We start from the raw sequence: 22,151 nt of genomic DNA on the forward strand, positions 1-22,151 counted from the left end.
TTACATGTTTTTTCAAACCCATGGGGTGCAGTCGTCCAGAGGTGGATGTTAGTATCCAAGTCCAATATATTCGATAAAAAATGTAAACACATAGTAAAATCCAACATGTATCATATTAGAATTCATGGTTTTAAAATATAATATTCAATGTCAAAAATTTAAAAATCGAATCCATTAAATTTAAAATTATGAATCCATTTATGATAAGATATATTGGTGATTTCTTAAAATGGTGGAAAATACTCCAGACATAAGAAAGCTGTAGTTAAACCTTTTAAAGCAAAGACAAAATCGCCTCAAAATTATTCAACAGATATGCAGATTCTATAGATGGTGAAACTCCATTTTCGGAAGAATATTTAGAGCGGCTGATAGGCGAGAAGTACGCTAAGCGATAAATTGAAAAGGGGCAAGAAATGACAACTGGATCTTTCTTTGATGCGGCCGTACCGTTAGAGTGTCGGTACCACCGTTATAACGGCAAGTTAACTTTAAGTAGGTGAGAGAGGATGTGTCAGAACGGTCGATTGGGGGGTCACGGGTTAAATGAAACAATTAAGGCCTCTTTGGGCTGAACCTACTGCTAGTGGTGTGGCCCACAACCCGATTCATATTTGGGTTGTTTCTCTTTGTGGGGCAAAGTATTATTGTGAATGTGGGTCGTGACAGATTCTATGGACCACTCCTGTACATGTCACACACACTCATCATTTTTACCAATTAGATGTCACACCACGCCTCACTTTTTATATTTCACTTTGAAGTAAAATTTTACTAGTATAGTATTTTCTCATGCGATCGTGTTTGATCGGTCAATGTTATTTTTTAAAAAAAAAAAAGTTTTAAAAGTATCTAAAATAAGTTATATATATTTATATGGTTGTAAATTATTATTTTTCTTGTTAACAAAGAAACGTGCAATTATTATTTTTTTCGGATGCGCAGAAGGTAAACCTCCCTATAGTATAATAGCACAAGGGAGGTAAACCATAATATATAAGTCACGTGCGACAAGTTCGGCTGAGAAAACATGCATAGAATTTTGAACTTGAGACCCCTAATTTGGGAGATCACATGCTCAACAAACTAAGTCAACCTTGGGATTAAGTCATCTTATTAAAACTAAAATAAAATAAAATAATTATTTTACAGGGACAGAGGGATTAACAAGTTAATTTTTTTTTTGACTTTGGATAAAAAATATTAAATACGTCTTTCAATATTCAAAATGTAATTCAACGGAAAATTTGGCTATGATCTTTATTCTTTCTATTGATCTCCCAATTATAAAACGACCGAAATAGTATAAACCACCAATCAAAATCGTGACGCTTAAAAGTTTAATAATAAGAGCAATTTATACAAATGTAAATATTAATCTCAAACAGGAGGTGGCAACTTTTGATTGTATTGCCAGCGAATGTATGATTTTTTAGTTCAGTCTTCTTGTTATTACAATTTTAAATATTATGGAATGTCAAACTGAAAATTTTAAAAAAAAATGAGTGAAGTCGTGACTAGTTGAGATAAAACAAAAAATTATTAGCGCAAAAGATATTCTACTCCTAAGAGGTCCACGATTAAATGATAGTTCCTAATCAACTACTCTAATTCCTCTCAGATTACGATTGATAGAATATATTTTACATTCTCCAATGACATAATTTTGAACCCCAATGATACTACTAATGTATCCTAGAAATAATATTCTTTATTCTGAAACTGAAGTAAATATATTTTAAATTCTCCAATGATATAAATTTACCAATTCTATGGCATGTGTTGAAAGATCAATTGATGCACCAATCACGCGAAAAAAAAGAAATAACAGCTGTCTTTGTCAAATATATTTATTTTGATTCGTTGGCTTCTTCAATTCTTGGCAGTAACTCATTTAGCTGCTTGGACCCCGGTTCCATGAACCTTAGATGAGTAGATGGGCTGGATTACATCTTTAATTTTTTCTCCAATTTTAGTAAATTTCATTTTTGTTATAAAATCATTCTAAAGAGTTAGTACAATATATCAAAAGATGAAGCAAGAATAATAAAGAGATAAAGAGAGACAAGAGATGAGAGATTTCTTATTCATCCCAATATATTTCAAGTGTTGTTCAAGTATCTTCAATATGAATCCCTATGCCTCTATTTATAGTGGTGCATAGAGGCATACAAAAGGGTAACAATAAACATGTCATTCAAAATATGAGATAATGGAAGAACCATTAAAATGGTACAAGATAATGGAAGAGGCATTATATTTGTGTAGTGGAAGTGGGAATTTATTTCTAGAGTGGTGGACATCCACATTTAATATTTCATAACACTCCCCCTTGGATGTCCATGTCTTAATAGATGATGTGCCTCGTTAAAACCTTATTAGGAAAAAAAACCCCGTGGGAAAAAGTCCTAATGTAGGAAAAAGAGTACACATATCTAGTAATACGTTTTGAGAGTTGTCTCATTAAAAACCTTACCAAGAAAAACCCAATAGGACAAAACCTTGGTTAAGGGAAAAAGAGTACAGCACGTATTTCACTCCCCCTGACGAAGACCAAAATTCAGATGTCGGAGTCTTCGCATTACAATCTTGAATATCATCTTCTCAAGAGTTGAAGTTGGTAAAGATTTGGTGAACAAATCTGCAGGATTGTCACTTGAACGGATTTGTTGCACATCAATATCACCATTCTTCTGGAGATCATGTGTGAAGAATAACTTTGGTGAAATATGTTTCGTTCTATCTCCTTTTATAAAACCTCCTTTCAATTGGGCAATGCATGCTGCATTATCTTCATATAAGATTGTGGGTATTTTATCACATTTCAAACCACACTTTTCTCGAATGAGATGTATCATTGACCTCAGCCACACAACTTCACGGCTCGCTTCATGAATAGCTATTATCTCAGCATGATTTGATGAGGTAGCCACAATAGACTGCTTTGTAGATCGCCAAGATATAGCAGCGCCCCCACAAATAAATACATAGCCTGTTTGAGATCTAGCTTTGTGTGGGTCAGATAAATACCCTGCATCGGCATAACCAACAAGATCGGGACTGCAATTGCTAGAATAAAATAAGCCCAAATCGATCGTCCCCTTTAGATACCTCAGTATGTGTTTAATTCCGTTCCAGTGTCTCGTTATAGGAGCACAACTATGTCTCGCTAACACATTAACTGAAAATGCTATGTCAGGCCTTGTGGTATTGGCAAGATACATTAGTGCACCAATTGCACTAAGATACGGTACTTCTGGAACAAGAATTTCCTCATTCTTTTCTTGAGGTCGGAACTGATCTTTATTCGCATCAAGTGATCGAACAACCATCGGAGTACTTAATGGATGTGCTTCATCTATATAAAATCGTTTCAACACTTTCTCTGTATAGGCAGATTGATGGACAAAAATGTCATTTGTCAAATGTTCAATTTGCAAACCAAGGCATAATTTTGTCTTTCCAAGATCTTTCATCTCAAATTCCTTCTTTAAATAATCAATTGCCTTTTTGAGCTCTGCAAGAGTTCCAATAAGGTTTATGTCGTCAACATATACAGCAAGTACAACAAACTCCGATATAGCCTTCCTTTAACAAATATTCACTAAGGCGGTTATACCACATGTGCCCGGATTGCTTCAAACCATACAATGATCTTTGTAATCTGATTGAATACATTTCCCGAGACTTTGAACTACATGCTTCAGGCATCTTAAATCCTTCAGGGATTTTCATGTATATTTCATTTTCAAGTGATTCATATAGGTTGTGACAACATCTATTTCTATCTAAATATATGACATCTTCTGGTGTCCGGACAGCAGGTCCAATAAGCTTTACGCTTACCAAGATGCGTCATTTCACTTGATAATAATTTCTACATTAGCATGCTTTAATAGACGTAGAATTTAGATCCTCACAATCTTTTACAATATTGCGCTATATTTGTGTCAAAAATATCGTCGACGGTATATCATTTATATCGGTTCCCAATGTGACATAACTTATTGAGATCTCATCACTTCCATTATTTTTAGGTACCTAAACCTCTCATGAGGTTTCATGAAGTATTATGTTGTAGGCTCTTCAAGAGCACATTGCCTCTTTATAATGATCATTGACCATTTGCTCCTCTTTCTTTTCAATGATTATTGCGTTTGGAACCGATTAGTGTACCACGCTTCATGCATGTTGTAGATTATGTCCTTCAGGGACATGAATTTAATAGGAGCATTTTGCAGCTGAAATTAGAAATTAATTTTGGGTCAGCAAATGCTTCTAGCATTTGAGTTGAATTATCCTTTTAATGAGGATCACACTAATGATAATTCATAACATATTCCTCAGCTGCTTATTCTCTCCTCCTTATGTTAGAAAAACTAACATATATCCCATCTTCTTTGGGGGAATCCATCTTTGTGCATCATGGTAGATTCATTAATCATATACCACACATAAAAAACTGTTAGATGGAAACATTTGGTTCCTAACCCTGAACCAATTGTGAGGAGAGAATTTATCATAATTTATTGGTCTGAAGCATACAAGTGATGTTGTATACAATATATCATATTTCATATCACCACATAAAACTTTGTTCTCATAAGTAATGGTTTAGCTATTTAGTAGAGGCATTTAACGCCAAACCAGCTTGGATATAAACCAACATTAACAAGATGAATTCTCTTGATTACATAATCTGAAAATTGTGCTCTCAACTCAATTATTTTGAGTAAGTAACTTTGCATATGTCAAACTGCGGATTGACAATAAAAGCACATGTGACTGTCTTATCGATGCATCTATTTAAGACATCACATAACAGGTGAACGGGCCCATATTCACCTTTTATATTTTTTCAGAATTTAGGGAACTCAATCCCAACTTTAGCCAGTATAATCAACTTATTATGAGAACAAGCAACAACAATAAATTATTGAAGAATCTTCTAGTTCTTCAATATATGTCAAATACTCAATCTGCACATCATATTTGAATTGGGATGATCAAATCGCTCATGCCGACTAATAAAATTATTTATACTAGTAAACTTCAAGTTTACCGTGTCATGTGCTATTTGTTTTAGTAAACTTCTGGTTTACTATGACATGAATTTTATATCAATATAAACTTCTGGTTTATTGTTCATGTGATTCATCACGCTTATATTTGTAGTACAAATCGGGCAACCTTTCATAAATATATTTCTTACCCGTAGTAACTTGAAGATATTCAATCTTCCAATCATTTTTATCAGTAAACTTCGGATTTACTACAACTTGTATTTCGATCATAACAACTTTTTTTTTTAATATTGCGATACAAGAAGAATGACATAATAATAGATAAACTCTTCAGGAGCTTTCAATATGTTTTTCCATAATCATATATTGTTTGGACACTGCTGGGTCATGATTCTTGTGCACAAATAATTGAGCTCTTCTGGAGACCTTGGTCACTAATTTTGCACTACCAAATATTGCTTAGACACTACTAGTGTCACGAAAGAGAATTTGATGATTTTTCTGATGTCATGTAAGAATACAGTAAACAAATTTACTTTTAAAGATAATAAATTCATAAATAACTAACAATAAACATTATGCTCTAAACTTCAGTATTCCAAACATCTCCTTCAGGGAGATTCGCTATTAACATCTAAATATTTTGTATCTTAGTGGTAACCACATAAATATTACATCCTTGATCAAGAAAAATACATGAATCTGTTATCTCCTTCAGGGAAATCAATAGCAACTAATCATGCTATCAATGTGGTTATAATAAAAAAATATTCTGCAGAATCTATTTCATTTGCCTTGGAACGATATATAATAAAATTATCCAAGATGATTTGACGTACGACAGATACGTGCAACAATGAACTTCATACCACAAAATAATATCTATATCCTTTGTTATTTTACCTCTTCAGGAGGTGTGTTGTGGTATTTCTTCATTCATTTCGGGGAATGAAACTTGGTCATTTAGATGAGCTTTATACATAATTTTAGCGGCTCATTATTTTACTCAAGCACAACAAATACACAAAAGATAGAAAAAGAAAACTTGATGACTGGAAGTAAATTTTAATTTAAACTAGGCTTAATTAAGCCCGGCAACCGGTCCGAACCAGCAACCGGACAGGCAATCGGTTATAAAACCGGCCGATTTCCGGTCTAAAAATCGGAACCTGATACCGGTTCCGGTTTGAAACCCCAAACCGGAACCGGTCCGGTTCAAAATGTCCAAAACCTTTTTTTTTTTTCTATAATATTCCTAACTTAATATAAGTAAAAATATGAACACAAGTAAATAGAAGAAAGCTCAATGAGCCATACATTTTATTCATTCTTGAATAACATTTATTTGCAAGTTGTAGTTTTTTAAACTTACAAATAATACAGAGTTGTAAAAAAATAGTAGAATAATAAAATCATCAATTCTCAATCATTTGGTTAATTTCCCCCATATCATATTCGGCCATGGAGATATCTTCAAAGTCTTCCATTTGGTCCGGTCCACTTGCTATCAAATCTTCAATCTCTTCCTCTTCGCCTTCCTCCGCTTCTAAGTTCTGGTTGCGCTGCTCTGATCTAATCCAATCACGAATGCACACTAGTACTAGCAAAAAAGCTATAATTCTTTTTTGCATAACCCAGTTGTCATCAACCCAATGACATGTAATAGCAAAAAAATCTAACTTGTTAAGACTAAGACCCAAATCAGCGGTAAGAGAAACATTACAATTTAAAGAATTAAACATGGCACAAATAAAATCTATATTTTTTATACAAATCTATAACATCCGCTCTACAAGTACTTCTAGGAATACCCTCAAATAACGGATTATAACAACGTTGAATGTAAGTAATAAACCCCAAACCCGAAGGAAAGGAAAATGGTAAACAATCATAAGCTACCATTTTAGTTATTTCTACACGCTCTTTTTTCTTGTCATACTTAAAAATTTTACCGGTTCGTGGGTCTATCGTCATTTGAATACCCCCCACATTTGAACCCGTTTGCTCTCCCCAAACATCCATATGTTTCTTTCTCATATGACCATTTAGTGTACCCGTTCCACCATCCTTACTAGTTTCTTGCTTAAAAGTAAATATTTGTCCACATAGGGTACATTTAGCTGTTTGGCTTTCCATATCCTTAGTCATAAATTTTCAAATTTTAGCGGTTGACTTACGAGTTCTAGGCGGTTTGTCTTGTGTATGTGATTGTGCAGGACATGTATCTCCTATGAGATTTTCGGGGGGTTGTGTTTCATCATCATCATCAATTTCATTAAAAGTATCGGTATAATGTTGTTGCATTGCCTCATGACCTAAAAGTGGATTATTTCCACCAATATCAATACCTAAATTAGGTGTTTCTTCCACAAATGTTTCCTCATTAAGCCCACGCCTAACAATACCACTACTACCGGCACCACGTCTAAATCTCTTCGCCATTATTAAATAGAATTAATTTAAATCACACTCAAATAAATCACAATAAAATGAATTGCAACAAATTAAATTGCGAAAAATAAAGATAGAGTTGGAACGAAGGTACCAAATTGTCGGACTAATTTCCAACAAAGTGAAGGCGGCTATAATTGCAAATCCACCAAAGCTACTTTGGATTGTTGCAAAATCACCAACTCCACCAACAATATTATAATTTCAAAATTAATAATTGAAACTATAATAAGACTTTATAATATTTATTTGAGAGAAATTTAAAGTGGCTAATTATTGCAAAGTAACTATAATTGAGAGATTGAGATTTGAGAGAAAGAGAAGAGTGAATTGGTGTGGATTAAAATGGAAATGGAGAGGGGTTTATATAGGGGTGGGGGATGAGTTAAAGTGTTAAAAAAAAAGTTTGAGGGGTTTTGGGGGGTGGGGGGGGAAGAGTTGGGATCCGTTGCCCACGGTCCAATTTGGGCCCAAAGCCGCAACGGCTACAAAGTAAAAATAAAAAATAAAAAATTTAAATTCCACCGGTTTACCGGTTTCGGTTTCAAAAAAATTGGAACCGGACCGGTACAAAATATACAGTTAACCGAAACCGGTTCCGATTTTGCCGGTCCGGTTACCGGTTTGAACCGGACTGGTTGACGGGCTTAGGCTTAATGCATATGCAACCCTCTAAATTTGTCTTTTTTTTTTTTTTTTTTTTTTCATTTTGTCACCTCAACTAAGTGTTGTTTCTATTGATCCCCTGAACTTGTCCTCAAGTGTGTCTATCAGACAAGTGAGGGATGGCTCAGTGGTTAAGCACCTCCACCCACGACCGGTAGGTTCTGGGTTCGAGTCACACTGGAGGGGAAGTGTGGAAACACTATAAATCCTTCAAAAATGGGAGGGGGGGGAAAAAAAAAGTGTGTCTATCAAACCCCCTAAATCTGATTTTTATTAGAAGCAAAAATTAAATTAGGAAAATGAAGTTCGAGTAATATTTTAGACATGTGGTAAACTATTCTTTAGGTCATGGATGTATCGGTTTTTGCTGGTTCTGCTCTTCCACTGCCAGCTTAATTAAGAGCTACTTTTTTTTTCCCCCTCTCAATTACTGTTAATCTTAGCTAAAAGATGACATATTTAAATTAGAATATATATTAGCATGTTGCTACATTGAAGATGGAATATTATGGAAGTCGGATTGTGTTTGATAGACACACTTGAGGACGAGTTCAGAGGTTCAGTAGAAATAACACTCAATTGAGGTGTCAAAATGAAAAAAAAAAGAGGCAAATTTAGGAGGCCGCATATGCATTAAGCCTTTGAACTACCACTACATTACGTTTAGTTTCATAAAAGGGGAAAGGCAAATGACATAAATACGGAAATGAGCTATCCAAATATGGTGAATGCATTAAATTATACTTGTAATTTATTAAAGCTAAGTGATAAATTGGAGTAAACATGTATATTAATTAATCATCATCATATTGGTAAAACTCAGAGTATATATCATGCTTATAGAGTATCTATAAGCATTTTGTCATAAATTATTTAGGAATTTTCTTCTGGTCATGTGTCTCACATATGCTAAACTAGTGCAATATTTTTTTTTTTTTATTCAGCTCACCTTTTGACTTGACACAAAGTTCAAGAAAAAATGAAAAACTTAAAATAAATTTTAGATATTTGTGTGGCTAGATATAAATCTTTTATTTAATGTAAAAGAGGAATTTTAAAGTTAAGTTTTTTTAATTATAGAAATGTGATGTTCTTCTTAAGATAAAAAAAAAAAGAAAAAAAGGAAAGGGTGCCACATAAATTAGGACGGAGAGAGTATACATTAAGGAATTGTGTAATTTTATAAACTTTATAGTAAAAGTGAATAAGTAGTTTAAATCAATGAGTTTAAAGCAGATGTGTGGCAGACTCACCAAAGAAAAAATTGACAATTTGGGACTCCATGAATGAAACGTGGTAAAATATATTCTAATCTATTGTTAGTTTGTTACTATCTAGTGTATAATAGTCTACTGTATCTTCCCCTTTGGCATAGCCACCATGTGAGAGTTGACACACATATCATTTCATTACTAACATCCCCATCTATAGTCATGCCAATTGTCATCATTAAACTGAATTAGGACCACTAATAAAGTCCATAGCGATAGTGCGCAATTTTCTGTCTTATATCAATATTTTGGAAGGTTTTACTATATATGGGTATTACCCTATATATCATCTATTGTCGTTATAGCAATAAATATAATACTTGTTATACAGATCCATTGCTGTACAATTTAATTTAGACAATGATTTGTCTATACTTCACATCGTGATTCATGCAGAATGATTTGGTGTAAATTAACTTCGAATACAGATAAAACTATTACCATCTGTTTACCCTCTCAACTGTGAACCAAGCAGAATTAAAAGCCAAATTAATAGAAAAGTTGTAGTGGGGCTTTCAACTACACTTGTCTAGTATGTTCCCTTTTTAACTCATTAGGTCAGCCAGAACCACAAAAAAAGAAGAAGAAGAAGAAGATAGAAAGTCATTTTATGGTTGTCAAGACAGAGAGATCACTACGTAAATATCAAGAATGCAGTATCTAGACATTTTTTATACTTCAAGTTCACTCTAGAAATATGTAGAGTAACGAAATTAAAGCAATCTCCATTGTCTTTCTAAATTATTGCTTTCCTTTTTCGTGATTGACATGAAGTTACCGCTTCATCCCTGAACTCATTCCATTCTGAAAGGAGGAAAATTGAAGGTAAATTCCACCACGTGAAGAGTCAGTAACTCTTAACTGCAATCAGTAACCCTTTCTCACTGGAAAAAAGAATGTACCCTCTATACCAATTCCTAGCATAACATACATTCTTTATTGTTTCAACTATCATTTCTGACAACTTGAATAATTGTACTTACCTTAGCCAAACTGTTATTGCGGTGGATTTTAATACTAGCTAATAAGTACTTGGTCCAACTTAATAATGCAACATGCAGTTTCTTATGGGAAAAAAAAAGAATAAAGAAATATTAAAAGGAGTGCGTGGGTTATGGAGAGAATGTACAGATCACTAAACATGAACAACTACTAAATGGAGCCAAAATCAGCAAGAAATATCCGTTTAATCATTTAATCATTATAGTCTATAGATGCCGTATAGCCTGGAACTATGGAACGAAGAATTAAATATCAATCATCAAAAAATTAAAATTATTAAAATATAAAGAAGGAAAATATTAATTAGTGGCGTGGGAGGAAACACATAATATAAAGCCAGAATAGAGACAATTCGACAACTCAATCTGCTAATAATACCAAAACAAAATGAAACATATTACATACATGGTTGAGAAGAAATCTTGAATAATAGGATCTTTTAAGCAACTAGCATATGTAATGACAGATGTTTTTTGCTTCGAAATACTATTCTAACATACTACTAAAATCCTATGGTTCAAATAGAGGCCAAATTTTAAGAGAAACGACGTCGATATGTTTATGTCCCGACGGGAGAGATATTTTTAGAATGAAGAGATGACAATAAGGTACTTGTCTCTTAATTATTCTTTCAATCATTAAATATTCACAATTGTTAGAACCTTTTTTCTTTGCACTTCTAACTCTTTACTTTGAAAAGAAATTTCAATTCTTTTCCAAAAGTTGTCCAAACAATACCTTGAGGAACAGGGGTTTTCTTTTTGCAAACAAAGACTTTCCTACTTTATCACTCGCAATAACTAAGGTTGTCATATAATTGGATCATAAGAAGTAAGAAGTAATATATACTTTTTTGGACAAAATAACTTAAAGAGTAGTGGTTGACATGGTAAAAGATGTTACAGAACAAACTAGCTAGGTCCAAATCTTACTTTTGTTTCATTTTATTTACAATCTCAATTTTTTGCAATCATATTCTTTTTTTACTACAGTACTATTCCTTGTATTGATCACTGAAAGGAATTGATGATTGAGAAAGGAACCAATGCTGCATGGGCAACCGACGAAGTACTCATTCATAATCACAATTGAATTTGATCAAGTTAGACTCTAATTGCCATGTGTTATCTTTTGATACGTTCAACTGTCAAATCCGTATTTTGACCCATACATATCCTTAATTGGAAAATAAAGAAATAGGCTTAATGCATATGCGCCCCCCTAAACTTGTCCATTTTTTTCATTTTTACATCTCAATTAAGTGTTGTTCCTATTGAACCTCTGAACTTGGCCTCAAGTGTGTCTTTCAAACACAATCCGACTTACATAACATATATGGTGAGTTTCATTTTTTTTAGCCTTGCGCGTGAATGTCAATCGCATCCTACGTGAAAAATTCAACCAATTAAAACACCTATCCATTTTAATTATATACATCAAATAAGAAGAAGTGTGTTACTGTGTTATACAAGTGAAGAACCACCACTCAAACCAATCAAATAAAAAAACTGAAAAATAAGAAATCAAAATTGAAACTAAAACTGAATAAAAACTGAAAACTAAAACTGAAAAATATGAAACCACAACTGAAAACAAAAACTGGAAAATCAACACTAGAAACTAAAACTGGAAAATCACAAATGGAAAAATAAGAAACCAAAACTAAAAACTAAAAAACCAAAATCAAAACTCAATATCTTATGTGTATAATTAAAGTGGGTGAGGTGTTTTAATTTGTTGAATTTTCCATGTAGGATGCTATTGACATTCAAGTGCAAGGCTAAAAAAAATGAAACGTAAGTCGGATTGTGTTTGATAGGCACACTTGAGGCCAAGTTCAGAGGTTAAATAAGAACAACACTTAGTTGAGGTGCCAAATGAAAAAAAGGAGCAAATTCAAGAGGCGCATACACATTAAGCCAAAGAAATAAAAGTACATAGGTTATGTACAAAATTCATCAAACACGAACAACAATTAGCTGAAGCCAAAATTAGGACGGTATAATCTGTTTAATCATTTAATTATTACACATGTACGTTTGGAATCTCATGATAGATTTTAAACGAGTATATGCTGTAAGGCCTGTTATATATTACTGAAAGAAGAAGCAGTATCAATAATATATCAAATAATTACTCATAATAGAAGGAAGGAAGAAAAGTTGCTTTGGAGGAAACACATCATGTAATGCCAGAAATAGTGACAATTCATCCGACATCTCTGCTAATAATCCAAACAAACAACAATATGTCTCATCGTTGAGACGAAATGTTTGCTGACTAGTCCCAAGCAACTTGCATATGTAATGACAAAATCCCCTTTGCTTCAAAATTCTACACTAACATGTCATTCGACTCCACTAAACTCACGTCTGCATTTCAAATAAAAACCAAAATTCGAAGAGAACTAGGTCCGTCGCCCTATCTGAACGGTAATGTGTGATTATTGAGTACAGGAAAAATTGCAAATTTTCTTTAAAATATCTTGTTTGTTTTAATTTTCTTAATTTTTTTTTTTATGCAGAATGACGTATAAAGTACTTTAATTTTTCGTTGAGAATCATTCTTACACATATAAACTGCTCATAAGTATTCAAAAACAAGTAGATGATTTCTTCCCACCTACTTAAGCTTTGATAGATAGAGTTATTCGGTATATGTGATGTGCTGGTAGAATGTAGAGTTACCCGTGGAATAGTTTATGAAGTGAGTGAAAGCTAAGCCTGAATACCACCATGTGTATATGCGTGTCTGTGTGTGTGAAAGAACTACAAGAACGTTACGTTTGTATGTTTTTCTTTCGCATAACATCTTTTGGGAAAAGTGTCGTAAATTCAAAGTTTAAACACATGCATGAAGTATAAAAGTCTAATCCGGAGTTTAATCTTCTAATCCTAAGAAGGGGCAATCATACTCAGTATGTACGGAAAGTAAATTAATTAATGATTGTAATTAAAGGAACAAAAGCTGCTTAGCAAACCGAAGTACTTCCGATGTAATTTTGGCAATATCGAACAAGTACCAGTGGTCCACACTCCACTGGATGTCGATTTAAACTAAATGCAGTAACTTCGTTACCCCCACAGGCCACCCAAAGATGCATACTATATGTTATACATGTGATTATGTGGACGTTTTTTTTCCCGTACTACATGTATTTGCAATTTTTTTTTTTTTTGGTTGTCTTTTTGAGAAAAAAAAGGCAATACTACTAATACACAAACATTCTACGGAACTTAGAATAATGTCTTTTCTCTAAAACACACATTTGTCGAAGTGTTTCCTCTTCTGACTTTAGACATCGCTGAGCTAGATTTATATGGTGTCATCTTAGCATTGAATATCACTCTTCCAATTCTTACTCATCTTTCTCTATTTTCATATATCCCTTTTTTTGCTTGGAAGGACTTGTCTTTCAAATAAAGAAAAAATGAAGTACAGCCTACTGTAAACTTGAAGCAACTTATACGTGCAGTGAATGCACACGAATTTGTTTAAAGAATACAGAGTGTGCTATTTCTGATATACAACTCTCTCGCTTCCTAAGTTCATGCTAGGATGAAGTGTAACGTAAATTCTGTGAAGGAGGGTAGATACATTTTCGCAAGCAGTAACTCTTTATTAGTTCTCAGGTGAAAAAGAAATTAGGGCTTGAGAGCTAATACATTATCCATAATAGCGACCGTGTATCACCGAGGCACCTAGACGATACCTTAAAATTTGCTATGTTACCTGGGATAAGAGCACTGCCTAACGGTTAAATTTGCCTAATGAATGTTTTCAACTATAAGGCTTCTAAGCATTTCGCGTTGTGAATATGATCCTTCAAGCCATCTTACGTTTTACTCCCAATACTAATTTTAATACTCTGCCCCTTTTCACGGCAACAATACTGTCGTCTACTCCGTGGGGAAGCAACCGATGAAAGGAAAAAAAAAACTCAATTCAGAGTACATACCAGCAAATTGAGAAAGGAAAGATAGTGAACCTTTTGAAACACAACATGCAGCCTGAACTCACAACTACGTTTAATATGTAGAGAAGCTGATGTAGAACGAAAAGTAGACAGTACAACAGCTAAATAATAAGGCCAGAAATGAATGTTTAATTTACACCTCGGAAATGAACATCATTATATACCGACTGTCCTCCTCAGCCACCTACCTTATCTTCTGCAACTCCAGCATAGAAAAGAAAGTTGAAAAGGAAAGAAAAACGCATGAAGAGAATGGAACTTCTGACTTAGCTACGGTCTCAGCATTTCATGAGAGTGGAGATATACAGATAACCAAATAGTAAAATACAGATTTATAGCGAAGAAAAAAATCATGCTTCACCTATCTATATCTTGTCAAAATCATCGTCAAAAGCATTCTCCCCATCATCTGAAAAACGAAATAGATAGTCAGTGCACAGCAGCTGGATTATTCAACTTGAATCTGAAGATAATACAAATTAAATTCAATAACAACACCAACACCAACAACAACAACATACCCAGTGAAATCCCATAATGTGGGGTCTGGGGAGGGTAAAGTGTACGCAGACCATACCCCTATCTCGGAAGATAGCGAGGCTGTTTCCGGAAGACCCTCGGCTCAAGAGGAATTCAATAACAACACCACAAAGGGAATATCTAGAAACGACCCTGTACTTCCTATTTTGAAGAAAAAACAAAGACAAGTACTTTTGAAACGAAAAGAAAAAGTAAAACATAAAAACAAAAAGCTGGTGAATTAGCCAGTTTAGACAACTTATAACTTGAAGAACCATTGGCTTGGCGAACGAGGACCACTAAACTTTGACCGTCTCATTATTTTTCAAGACCAAATACTGAGGCTTCTTATTGGTGGTTATCAGAAATAATTAGCTTCTGAGAAATACAATAGAGACGATGTGTCATGTGATCACTTGTAATATGCAGACCTGTTGGCTACTTTGTAGCTATTAGGTGATGCTGCTCGGAGAAGAAAAGCGAAACGACTGAAAGGGAAAATACACAAGACCAATTGTGGATGAAAACAAGCAACCATGTCTTGTATTTTGATCGTGTCTTTTTACCATATATGATATTTGGATTAGGTTTCTCATTTGTGTTTCACATATCTCTCTGTGTACATACATCTTTCCATACAGTACAATTTATCCTCAAATGCTACGTGAAGACCACAAGCTAGATGATATCTAGGAAAGATGATAATTTGGATTTCAGCACATAATATAGTTGTCCTCTAGCTTTGTACCAAATATTGTATTTTAGCAACTGATTGTGGTGACAATACTTGACAGGATTGGGCAAATGGACTGCGACTAACAGTAATATGGACTACTCAGATTGTAAATACATTTTTTAGTAAGTCAACGATCTTAACAGCAAATAGTATTACAAAGGAATGAAGCTGGCATGTATAGAATAATTGTGTTTCTTATTCATTTCTTTTTTCCTTTCTTTCGTGGGGAAGGGCAGAGATCAAAGGAAGGCAGGATGATAAAGTGTTTTCCTCAGTTTCACAAGTAAGTTGAATACTATTAATCCTGGCAAAAATGTGAGATGGTAAATAGAGTACCTGGCCCTCCATCGCTTTCCTCTCCTAGAAGGAAAACATCCAAATCCTGGTCAGCTGTTGATGAGGCTTCCTTCTTGTTTGTCTGGATTGTTTCCCCAATCACTCGTTTAGAAGTTGTTCCGGCTGATGAAATATTCTTTGCCTCCTCGATTTTTTCCTTTTCAGCAGATTTTATTTTCACTTCGTCCATGTATTTCTTTTCATACCTACACCAAAGGTAGTTCATTAAATAATGAAGCTAACTACCCAAGCAAAATCCAAGAAATGCACATTCCAACTATTTGTATTTGTACCCGTGAATGCAGGGTTGGCTTAAATTAGGAACAGTCAATCAAATGCTTACAACCAGTAGACTATGTACCCAACAACCCTGAGGATTTGCCACACCCCTCCATTAGTAACTTATTTAAGTGCCTTGTTTTCTGTCGACCATTTTTAAGATACTATAGTTCCTCAAAATTTAAAGCATCAACAAGATCTTCATGATAGATTAGAACAAGCAGTCCACCACAGCAGTGAAGGAGATAAGGTTTCATCGACTGGATTAATTTTGGAAGAAAAGTGGATTTCCTTTTCATAGCACTTGCACTAACCTTTGTTATTGTTGAAAAATTGTCTCAGTTGGAAGGTCCTTTTCTTCCAAATACATTGATGATAATTCTTTTCCAATTTTGAAATTTAACCAGAGAATGTGGAAGGTCACATTACGTAGCAATAACTTTAAAATGTGAAGCTTAAGCTCAAGGTAATGAGTGTTCATAAAGCGAATAGACTCATCATCAATGACTCAATAGTGTGCGGAATATATATAGGACTTTCAATGGTGTAAAGGAGTTTGTTTTTTACTGAAATTGCTTCTTCAGATTTGCCACTAGGAAGCTTTTGTTTGAAATTATCACAGAATTTAATTTCACCGAGAACAGCTTGTCTGCTATAATACTGCTATCTTCTTACGAACTACCTATTTCATCACTGAAGTAACGGGAAAGATCAGCACATGTACATACTGATCAATTTTGTGAAACTGAGAAGAAAGCTGTATTACCTCAGCACACATAATTGACTGTTCCAAAGGAATGAGTGACCAGAAACCTGTAATCTTGAAATGACCAGCCCAGTTCATATCTCCATTTCAAAGATTAAAGGTCTAATAATGGCTATATTCTCTTAATACATTGCCAAAAGCCTCATCTTATAATCCTGACTAAATGATTAAAGCTTTATTACACAGTAGTCCTTACCCAAACTACAGACGAACACAGAAACTAAGATATTAAGATATCGTTTTTTTTAATAAGGTAAATAAGATATTAAGATATCGTGCATGTTATTGCAATATATTCCAACAATACAGAATAAGCACACATTCAGCTTGGTGTAAGGAAGAAGAGATTATTATTTCCTGAAAGGTACTTACGGTGCCACGTGACTGTTAACTAGAATGAAGTAGATTTTCCAGAACTTTCTCTCTCTCATTATGCGGGGGCATATCTCATACCTCAACTTTGAGATTTCCTGCATAGATACACATAAAAAAAGGGAACGCACATGTAAATGCTCTCAGTTCTACTAACTGCAAATTTATCTTATCTTTTCTGATGACAAGAGAACCCGCAGCCGCTACCCTTCGGGTGTGCACAGGGTAAAACCCCCTCCAGTGTAATAGACCGCAAACCACACAGGAGAGGTAAACCGCACTAGGCAAGCCCCGTGCGACGAGCTCGACCGAGAAAGCATGTAGGGGTTTTGCAAAATTTATATTTATCGGAGACACCATAATTCTCAACAACTTGACCCCTGTCAACTATTCCTCGAATAAAAAAGGTTGTAACGGAGACAACAGAAAGAGAGCTATAAACTATTCACACCACCATATAAACTCTTCCACCATGAAGGTACACTGAAACATAGCAGCCCTAAACACAATTTTTCAAAACAGACAGATTTTTTCTTTTGGAGAAGGGCGTAGCCCTCAACACAATTATGATCTACATTGACGTAAGAAATCTGTTTGAGCACTAGCCACTAAGGATCACAAAAACATGACCAGCACTAGGTGAGTTTTAAAGTCAACAGACCATAAGATAAGCGGCAGTCAAGATGCCTTGAGATTTAGGCTCAATTCAGCACGGGATTGACTGATATCAATGACTAGAAATATATCTATACTAAGTTTGACCAGGCAATGACAGTGATAAGTCATACCTTGACAGATGAAAGAACAAGTTTTGCGTGTTTTTCCTGAAATTCTGTGAGATCCTGCCGAACGTTTGAGACTGTAGGAATATCAGACATCTGTGACTCATCTGCATACCAAGAGAAATTTGATTTAAGCCTGCCTCTTCTCACGATAGGTGACTCAAGCAATTGAAAGAAGATACACTTGATATAAACATGGAAGTGACTTAAGAAATCTAGGGGAAATACCACTGGTAGCAAACATGTTTCCAATAACTAAATATGAAGTCCTCTAAAGAAATGTACGGGATGGTTGTAACAAGGAGTCTCAATAAGATTCCCATTTGGATTATTCATAGAAGGTTTGCTGTTCAATTCGCTACTAGAACTCTGAAGGAAATTGCAGTTTTTAAATATACTTTTGCATTACTTATCCTTTCTACTATAAAAAGGAGCAGCCCGGTGCACTAAGCTCCCGCTATGCGCGGGGTCCGGGGAAGGGCCGGACCACAAGGGTCTATTATACGCAGCCTTATCCTTTCTACTATGGCATCTTAATTTCAATACGAGGTGCCTAACTACCCATAAGGGCTCTTTTTGTAGACTAAAGGAGAAATTACTTATTTATAGACTTTGCATCTTGCATAATTAGTTTCAGCAAGGTGCCCTGTAGAAACAAACCAATCAATCAATCAATCAACTAAGCCTCGGTTCCAAATTAGTTGGGGGTCAACTATATGAATCCTCTATATCCATTTGGCTCTATTCAGGCTCTTGAAAGCTGGACCTAATATAAGTGTAAGAACAACTAAGCCTTGATTCCAACTTGTTATTATCTCCTATATGTATCTCTTGTTTCCATTTGTTCGTCATGTAAAAAGAAACACAATTACATTTATATACAGTAATATGGTATGGGTATATCCTGAGAGTATATGGCTTTGCGAAGGCTCAATTCGTGGAAACCATGTTTGAGCTGTAGCCTTTTATGGGATCAATACAGACCAAGCAGTGAGATAGATGAGTTTCACTGGGCATATTTCTTGACTGATCCATCTGAAAGGTAAAAAGTCTAAGAACTCTTATTAACAAGTGATTCTGAAGGAAGTAGCACAAAGCAAGAGTAGGCTATACATGAAACAATCTAGTGGGAATCGATGCCTTATCATAAAACAATCTAACAGGAATTGATGCTAATGCTTAAGGTACTAACACCTAAGGAGAAAAAGAGACTAAGGGTGTTCTCCTGTACTGCTTCAAATGTTAGCTCGCTTATTTGATCATAAGTAATTAAAAGGGAATTATTGGAGAAATCATTTGTCAACTCAATCTTAACCACGAAGTGGAAGAGCTATTTGATGAGACTTCATCAGATGATTGTACAAGAAAGAACTAGATAGATTAGAAATGGAAAAAAGAATAGATGGAAAAAAATGATATAAACAACATACCCAGTGTAATCCCACAAGTGGGGTCTGGGAGGGTAGTATGTACGCAGACCTTACCTTCACCTTGGGAAGGTAGAGAGGCTGTTTCCGCGAGATGCTCGGTTCATAGAATGGAAAAAAAATGATAATGATAAATAAATAAAGTTTTTTCGGATTGGGTCAGGAATCCAAGTTTGGAGCAGAATGGATAAATAACTTCCATGCTATACTATTCAATTCTCGATGACCAATTGATTGGATAGTTCAGCTATTGTTATTCAATATATTGATCCAATTCCTGATCATTGAGAGGTAATATTCATTCATTGAATTTACAAGCTTGGTAGACCCGGTAACCAATAGAAGACACAAATGTAGTAATATCAAATGAATTGATGATAGAGAAGTATATGTCACTAAAATGTAGTTTGAACTTTTTGTTTGTTATCACAAGAAGACTATGTAAAACCAAAGCCAGCAAGTAGTTTCTCTATCAAAATGAAAAATCAGTAACATCTTCATTCTATTCTGATTGTTTCAGAAATTGCAGTTCATGGAAAGTTTCCCCGAGCTTCACAAAATACTTGGAAGGCGTTTGGCCATAGAAACCAAATATATTTTCACTTTATTTGGAAACTTTTGAAGTTGGCGTTGAAGATGGAGTTGTGTTTGGTTATAGTTTTTGCAAATAATATTTGGTTGTTTGAATGTACTTTTCCTAAAAACATGAAATATGATTTATACCCCCAATTTCTAAAAACTAGCAAAAACACCCAACTCGACTAATTTGTCATCCTTATTATTTTCTTCCTCTATCCAAACCACATTTGTTAACTCTAATTCTTATTATTTTTTTCAAACTGATCAATTCTTTGTCAAGTTTTTTCCTAAGAAGTTTTAGAGTATTAGGTAATGGGTAGCAGAGCATGCAACAGTTTGGTTGCTAATACAAATGGGGTCATTTTTATAAAAATAAAAATGGAATGGTCCAAAACTGAAAGTGAAGAAAAAAAAAAGTGAAAAATAAATGTGGGAAAAAGTGAATAATTCTCATGGCCAAACGGGTCCTCAATGTGTCCAGAATTATAACTTGGATTTGATTTCTTCCAATTTGCAGATTAAGCACAAGAAAATGAATAAACATCCAAATTAAACAATAACAATGTGGTAATAGTACATTTTTCTGTAGTCTCTTTTCAGAGAACAATTAGAAGGAGGAAGTAGTACCTTGGAGTGGAAAATTCTGGAAAGTGTTAATAGTGATGCCCTTAACGAACTCTCTCAAGTCATCAGTTACTCCAAACTTGTCCAGATCAGCCGGCGAAGCAGTTTCAGTGGAAGATGATGACGTGTCCACGAGGCTAGTGAGTGTAGCGGCCGTGGGAATTTGAAACTTGATCTGGTCGGCGCGTTTGGAAGCTTCCGCAACGATCTCCTTAGAAGCTTCGGCTGCAATCTCCATTGAACGCTTGGAAGCTTCGGAAACGACGTCGGATAACTTGGAGGAGCCAATGTGAGTACGCTTAGCGGCTTCTATAGTGAAGTCATGTGATCGCTTTGCAGCTTCCTCCGCGAAGCTCCGCGCTTTCTCCCATAAATCCATTAAAGTCCCCTTCCAAGCTTAGAGAATGCCTAATTCAAAGAGTAGACAATGAGTGAATCGAATCCAGCTATTCTAATTATGGTTTATTTACTGTATTCAGTGACATATACTCCTACGAAATGATAGAGTGGAGTCAAGTCTACGAAATGATAGCGTGTAACGAGGTGCAGCTACGAGAAAGAGTTGACTTAGACCCAGTCTTGACCGGGGAAAAACGGCTCGCAATCCTGCATATTACGTTTGGAATCACAAATCCTCAGTTGTAACGGTCGTTTGATAGGTGCACTAAATTATTTTGGAATTATAACTCATAGATTAATCTATATAACTAGTAATCATGAAGATATCAAAAAACCAATCCTATATAATTGTGATTTTACTTGCTTAATCACATAAGATTATATTGACTGTAAAAAAAAAACTAATTGTCATTTTAATTTTTTCTTAATATCCATCTTATCTGCCCTCACCCAAAACGCAATATAAGAATGTGTCAATTTTATGTATTTTGTTTTTAGCTTTATCGTTTACTACCTCAATTATGTGATCTTATTGATAGATAGAGTTTTTTTCTATCATAATTTCTTTATAAATATTCTCATCTCTCACTCAGATAGTCTACCCCTTTTTTTTTAGTAAATTAGTTCTCGCGCATCTCGATATAAAAGAAAAGCTAATCCTAGCTAATAAATTAATACTCATATCAAATTTAATTGCTTCAATTTTTGAGATTTTATTCTTGTAGAGATCATTTATTTATTCTTTATAAGTCAATTGCTAATATCTTTCGACACGTGAAAAATAAATTAAAGACTGTTAAAATTATTCTCCATGCTTTTTAAGTTGGAAAAAAAAAGGAAGTTTGATATCTAATTTTTATAACCACTGTATTTCACAAATATTATTTTCAATTGCATACCCCTTTTCTTTTGTCCAGGCGATTGTTTACCCATTCCAATCCA

The 22,151-nt window shown here is 34.5% G+C and overlaps 1 protein-coding gene across 1 annotated transcript; it reads right to left on the reverse strand.

Moving 5' to 3' along the window:
• Positions 1 to 14,464: 14,464 nt before the first annotated feature.
• On the reverse strand, positions 14,465 to 21,320 carry LOC132632822 (uncharacterized). The gene is made up of 5 exons (XM_060348922.1): positions 20,814 to 21,320; positions 18,187 to 18,287; positions 17,399 to 17,496; positions 15,982 to 16,187; positions 14,465 to 14,799 (listed from the first exon to the last, which is right to left on the reverse strand). The coding sequence occupies exons 1-5, from the start codon at positions 21,187 to 21,189 to the stop codon at positions 14,756 to 14,758; spliced, it is 825 nt and encodes a 274-aa protein (XP_060204905.1). The 5' UTR covers positions 21,190 to 21,320; the 3' UTR covers positions 14,465 to 14,755.
• Positions 21,321 to 22,151: the final 831 nt, after the last annotated feature.

The sequence above is a fragment of the Lycium barbarum genome, chromosome 3 (genome assembly GCF_019175385.1).
Source record: "Lycium barbarum isolate Lr01 chromosome 3, ASM1917538v2, whole genome shotgun sequence".
In the NCBI taxonomy this organism is placed as follows: domain Eukaryota; kingdom Viridiplantae; phylum Streptophyta; class Magnoliopsida; order Solanales; family Solanaceae; genus Lycium; species Lycium barbarum.